The 6,372-nt window shown below is 37.6% G+C and overlaps 1 protein-coding gene across 5 annotated transcripts in view; it reads right to left on the reverse strand.

Annotated features, from left to right (window-relative positions):
- Window positions 1-287: 287 nt before the first annotated feature.
- LOC18435493 (FGGY family of carbohydrate kinase) overlaps window positions 288-6,372 on the reverse strand; it is a 17,299-nt gene continuing 11,214 nt past the window's right edge. For 4 of the 5 annotated variants that reach the window (XM_006845537.4, XM_020667930.2, XM_088854371.1 and 1 more), the window contains exons 5-15: window positions 5,952-6,034; window positions 5,596-5,780; window positions 3,853-3,914; window positions 3,562-3,670; window positions 3,133-3,255; window positions 2,624-2,743; window positions 2,342-2,462; window positions 2,073-2,229; window positions 1,049-1,121; window positions 803-930; window positions 288-650 (exon numbers count right to left, since the gene is read on the reverse strand). In XM_006845537.4, the coding sequence (XP_006845600.1) occupies window positions 528-650; window positions 803-930; window positions 1,049-1,121; window positions 2,073-2,229; window positions 2,342-2,462; window positions 2,624-2,743; window positions 3,133-3,255; window positions 3,562-3,670; window positions 3,853-3,914; window positions 5,596-5,780; window positions 5,952-6,034 (1,284 nt within the window). In that variant the 3' untranslated portion in view covers window positions 288-527. The remainder of the gene's footprint in view (window positions 651-802; window positions 931-1,048; window positions 1,122-2,072; window positions 2,230-2,341; window positions 2,463-2,623; window positions 2,744-3,132; window positions 3,256-3,561; window positions 3,671-3,852; window positions 3,915-5,595; window positions 5,781-5,951; window positions 6,035-6,372) is intronic. The other variant, XM_088854370.1, reaches the window with a different exon arrangement.

Consider the following 6,372-nt stretch of genomic DNA (forward strand, 5'->3'; position numbering starts at 1 on the left):
TTAATGGACCCCAAACCTCCCAAATTTTTAATTGATTAGAATACGGGGTGGTTAATTAGTGATTTGCTCCTTCCAAATTGGGTGAGGAAGCTTGGTTTTGAACCTTGGGCCATGTCACAGTGGAAAAGTTTTATGGGTAAATGCCTCAATAATTCCTATAATTTCCATTTCCTGATAAGATAAGGCCCAGCTATTTCAAGAGTCGAACAACTGTGTTCGCCACTTCCACTTTTCTGCATACACGTTATATCTAGCCGAAAGAAGTCTCCGCAAAGAAAGTTCAGCTATTTACAGTACCTCACAGAGAAGTATGAATTGAAGTCTTCTATACAATTAGTCAGAGAGCTTTATTTGCTGTCATTTACAAGAAATTGAATGGCCATAGTAATACATGAATAAATCATTAACCCATGAGCTCTTTTTGCTTTTATCTTTTTTGTGATCTTTGGAACTTGAAGGAATCATATTTCCCTCGGGTAACTTAAATTCTCTCTGCATCTTCATGCACTGTTATCATATTTTCACATTTAGCTCAAAGCTTCAGCCATAATTGAACGGTATGAGAGCTGCTGCTCATACAGGTCCCTGAAAACTCGATATTTAGCGTCATGGTATTTCTTCATGTTAGGGTCTTGAGATGGCAAAACAACCTACAAACCAAGAACTGGATCATAAAAACTGCTTGAACTCAACTAGAAAACATACCTAGAACCATAAGATGTGAGTAATCAATGGCTGCAACATTTCTACAGTTTATTTTTCTCTAGTTGGTTCTATTTGAGTAACAAGTTCTTTAGATTACCTCTCCAGCTGCATTCAGTACTTTCATTGCAGCATGAAGACTTGGGAACTTCTTAGCAGCAACAGCACCAAGGATGGCAGCACCCAATAGCACAGACTCATTTTCTCTTGGAAGGATTATTGGGCAGCCTATGAGAACAGGTCCATTAGGTTACCAGGTTTCCATGTGCATATGTGTGTGTGCATGTGTGTCTGTATGAAAGCAAGAGAGTGTGCAGCCAAAGGCAGCATGAGTGCATTCACCTACCAATTATATTTGCATGCTCTTGAAGATACAAGCGATTCTTGGAAAGTCCACCACATGCAAGAAGTGTGTCAATCTGTAGACAAAACATAGCTCGTATTAAAAAATGTCACATAAAAAAAAAATAAGCCTATTGCATCATAATGGATAACAGAGTATGAGACCAAATGAATGATTAGAAATTGAGAATACAAAGAACTGAATGCTGCTAACCTAACCTTATAGTGTGAATGGGTGCCTTGGAGTTGCAAAAAAGAAGATCATTAAAGATAACAAGTTGTGAGGTTGGAATGGGGGTCAATAGAATCATTCGTTCCAGTAGCGCACAATTTAGCCAATGGTCAATGTGACAATTAATGGACATTCTGGCACAAAGGATGAAAAGCATAACAAAAGAAACAATTTCTTTTTAGTAAGGAGCAGCATTTGTTATATTTCCAACATCAAAAGAAAAGAAACAAACTCCACTAAAGGTGGAGAAAGTGGGAGTTTTTGCCCCAAACTGAGAGTAGTTTCTGTGAAAGTTTACGCCCCAAATCGCTAATAAGTTCCTAGGTGGTACCTGACCTCGGGTTAGTATATGCATATAAACAGAGCTCTATGTTAAAGAATTAGAAAGCCAGGGATGAATCACAATAAGCTTGCAAGTCAAACTCTTCTTAGTCCCCCTCATATACATGATGGGAAACTGATGGATTCCAATAAGAGTCCTAGTCTAAATTTTATGCTATCACCAGGCCAGAAAGGGGATAGGGTGGCATTGACTCTTAACTTATGGGGAATCGCCCTCAATGAAGAGTACTCTTCCATCAGGAATATCTTCATAATAAAGTTTCTCATGCATTTGGACAGAATGTATTTTTTTACATAAAAGGAAATCTATTTCCCAAAAAACGCATGGATTGTGCCTATGATGTCCCAAGCAAGGGAACTTTAAATACATTCAGATCATCCATCAATCAGAAGATATCATGTTAAAGAATTTCTCTCTCAATAGTAAGTATCATGCCAAAGAGTGAATACTAGCCTTATGCCCATGAGCATTACAGTGCTCAACAATATGGCGTGTGCCATATGCAATACCCTGCAGTGTTGAAAGGTATAAGAGGGCCAACTGTTTCTCACTTGAATCAAGTGTTAAGCCAGAAATCATTCCTTTTGCCAAGGGGTCTGCAATTGGAGACCTGTATCATTCACCATTGTAGTAAGCATTTTATTGAAAAATGTAGGATTTATGATAATTAGAAAGGCCCATTATGCTACACTCTACTAATATTCGGCAAAAGACTATATTACCTGTTCCCATGGAAGTCAGGAAGAACATGTAAATCCTGGGTCAAGGAGGCAACAAATGGAGCTTTCAACTCTTGCATGGTTGATTCTAATATCTTGTTCAGTGATTCATAGAGTGAAAGACCTAGAAAATTTGGCAATAGAAAGTAATGCATTCATGGTGATACTAAATTTAGTAAACTACATGAAAAGAACAAGCTTAAGCTTGATGCTGTATCCATAACTCAAGGAAAACTTCCACTTCACCAAAGTTCCATATAGCCCAAAAGTTAATGCATTAATTACTTTGAGATGCAGCACGATCAGCAAGATGAGGAGAGGCAACATGGTTCTCAACGACATAATCTAGCAAGGCACCAGTTGCACTTTGACCTCCTTCTGTGAGCCAATATTCCGGCACCATTGCTGGCAAACAGGATCAATGTTATTTGACAGTGGATGCATTTGAATTCCAAATACAAACCAGGATAATATGACTTATCGCATCTATTAATAGCCTATAAAATCGCAGAACCATCATACTTTTCTACTCTTCACCATGGATTTGACAAGCAGTAAGCAAATTATAATCCAATGGACCAAGGGATAATCGATGGAATAAGGGAAACCACAGTCCAATGGATTTATCAACCACATTGATAAGAATGGAGGGAGAAGGACACATCAATGAGGTCATCTTAGTTCTCACATCATCATTCATCATTGTAATGACCCCTATGGACTATTAGTATACCCTAGTCCATTGGATTATAGCAAACTTTCTAATTTACAAGACCAATATACACCAGGCATACCTGACCAAAATGGGCCCCAGACACCTGGAATAAAGATTTTACTCCGTGACACCGCCATATGGCAAGTAGATGTTCCACAAACCAAAACCATACGATGGGTTATTGTTTCACTGTCGTCAACCCCTGCAATGTCCACTCTTCTCATAAAAAATAAGAAAAACCTCACAATGGGAAAAGGGAAAAGAAACTATAGTCCAAAGGACTGTAGACCAACACTGTCCATTGGTCATCACCATCGAATAAAATGGAAAGCGGAAAACCATTGTCCATGGGAGCGATGCCCTTTCCTGGTGTGTTCTCTTACTCTCTCTCCATCATGTCCATTATTTCATCAATGAGGATGACCCCACTGGATTATGTTTCCCCATAATCCATTTTACTATTGTATACTTCCCAATGGAAAGAAAAGGAAAAGCATCTTGCACATACCTTTTGCTTGAAAATGTGAAGCAGGCATGCTTTCCATCACCCCTACACCTCCTGCATGAGCATCAATCAATGAAGCTCCAACAGGGGTTCCCACTGCGAGACCAAGCTCCTGTACATTCAACATGATTTTGTTAAAAGTGGAACGTACAAAACAAAATTGGTCTCGCAACTAAAACTATCATCCCCAATGAGTATTAGACAAATTTTTTCTTGAATAACTGTGTTTCTCTGAGTTGGTGAACCGCAAATGCATCTTAAGATAAATGTGGATTCTTCAATATAATTTCTTGCCTGTGCAGCAGCAGCCGTCAGACCAGAACCCAAGGGATGTCCAGGAAATGCAACGCTTCGTCCTGTACACAGTTTACTTATGACCAAAGACTTAACCTACTAATTAAACATAAAGGCAAAACATAGGACATGCCACACACCATAAGTGTTAACAAGACCAGACTGGCCATCGAACCAATGGAGGCAATATTTAACTAGTTAAAAGGTTTTAAAAATAAGTAAAATTAGATAAAGTACAAACAAATAGAAAAAAGTTGAAAACGAAAAAGAAGAAAATGAAAAAACTCCAGAGAAATTTAGAAAAAATATCTGAAAATATTTGCAAGCAAAAAGGAAAATATAATATCATAAATAAACGAAATTACAAAAACATTTAAATAACAAAAATTTCATAATTACAATATAAACAATCTCATATATTACATGAAGCACTCGAATAACTCCTTAAGATATAGACATTGAATTTGAAGGGCATTAATCAAGTAAGTGAATCCCATAACCATACAAATTCCCATAATATATCATAAAAAGCACAATATCACACGCCTAATATAACCCACTGCAATATTAGCTAAAAATTCCTTTCCTAGAACCCCATAGAAACCATGTAACCCTTTCTAATTTCTCAATTTTTAAATAAAAAAAGCAAAAAACATAATACTTGCATGGGAGGCTGACACATTCCCCCAAAATGTGGCCAGAGAAGTCCTAAATCTCGCCAGAGAAGGACCTCAAGTTATAGGAGTTTTGGGTCTAGAGAGAGAGAGAAGAGAAAGCAAAAGAGCCAAACTTGCTCTCTCCCTCAATATTGGGGCTTTAACACCTAAAACCAAGCCAAGTGTTCGTATGGACCTCAAGACCCCTATAAATGTGTGAAAATATTTTATTTTTTAAAAAAAAAAAAAAAAAAAAAAAAGAGGACAAAATGGGTAAAAAAATGGCCAGAAAATTCATCATTTGTTTTGACCTTTCATATTGGGACATACTTATCCACAATAGATCAGTTGAACCAACCGGTCTATTGGGACATACTTATCCATTATAGATCAGTTGAACCAGCCGGTCAGTAGAACTGGATATGCTCCAGTTTGATACAGGTTCAGGGTCCACTCCAGTCTGGGACCCCTCCAATCGGTGTGAATACCAGTTCCTGGTGTGGTTCTAATATCACCGTACACCACACAATAAAGACCATGAAGCTTCCTTAAGATACACTGGCTGATAATAAATAATTGAAACTAAGTATAGTTTCCATAAAAAGGACAAACATTAAAAAGAAAATAAGCTAGAAAAGTGCACTCGAACAACACACTACTAGCTAATATTTCATGGAAAAGCACCAAAGGGCTAAAAGTTTCAATAATCCAATTTATCAAAGCATCATAAGGTATTAATTCATGACATAGTATATGCTATTACTCATATTATAACGGCAACAGCAAGGTCATGGGGGTTAATGGTTTATCACCATAGATAAATGGGTTTGGCAGTGATGGAAGGAGAATAGGAGGTACAACTGAATTCCTGACATGTTTGGTAGACCCAATCTCCCTCCAACACCATCTGACCTATTGAGGGGAAGAGAAGGCCTCTGGGACCATACTGTTTCCATGATCATATGGTCCATAGCATACTTTTCCTTAATTCATTTCCCACCAAGTTCTGAAAGAAGAAAAAAGTTAACCCTTTCATCCAGGGATTAAGTCAATAAATTTGGAGGAAACTCAACATAATCATGCATACCTATTTTTGCATGATTCCCTTCCACAAGATCTCCAAGCCCAATTTCTTCCCAGAAGACATCATCCCACCCACAGGCTTCCATAGCCTGAGAGTCATTTTCATTCATTTGTTGCATATGTGCATGACCAAGATATGTCCACTTGCACACTGTCGTGCATAGGCTACGAGTGTCATCACCTGTTGCTCTGAGGAAAATGTAAAAGAGAATAATTATCTATGGTGCTTTGAAAAGGCTGGAATGGCAACATAAGTGTCCACCAAACACCAACCACTTAAAACAGCATAACTGTAAGCCAATATTTACATTTTTATCAAAGATATGAAGTCACATTATAGATCAGATCTCAAAAGCTTACCTATATGCCAACCAGTCGCTAAGATCCATCCACCTAAAAGCCATAGACCATGACTCTTGCAAATTTTCTTTTACCCACAAGAGCTGCAAGCAGTTACAAGTCTAGATCAGATTCCTGGGTGCAAATTACAAATACATTTAAGAATTTTTTTTATATTATTAATGTATCCATATGTACTGCAATATATGCGCATGCAGAAAGGAGGGAGTCCATATGCACCAACCAGTACATGCACATCCCCAATGGGTACAAAACACATAATGCAGACAATTCTTCTGTAAGGTAGGTGCTCTATTTATAGCATGATACTTGTTCCCAGAAGTTTATGAAATGTATGAGGAGCAATCAACATTCAACAGTGGATAGTTCATAATCTCTAATTTCTAATGATTTGTATGAAATCTAGAAATATAATGAGGTT

This window comes from Amborella trichopoda, chromosome 12 (assembly GCF_054954075.1).
Source record: "Amborella trichopoda isolate Santa Cruz 75 chromosome 12, AtrichopodaSantaCruz75HAP2 v2.0, whole genome shotgun sequence".
Taxonomy (NCBI): Eukaryota; Viridiplantae; Streptophyta; class Magnoliopsida; order Amborellales; family Amborellaceae; genus Amborella; species Amborella trichopoda.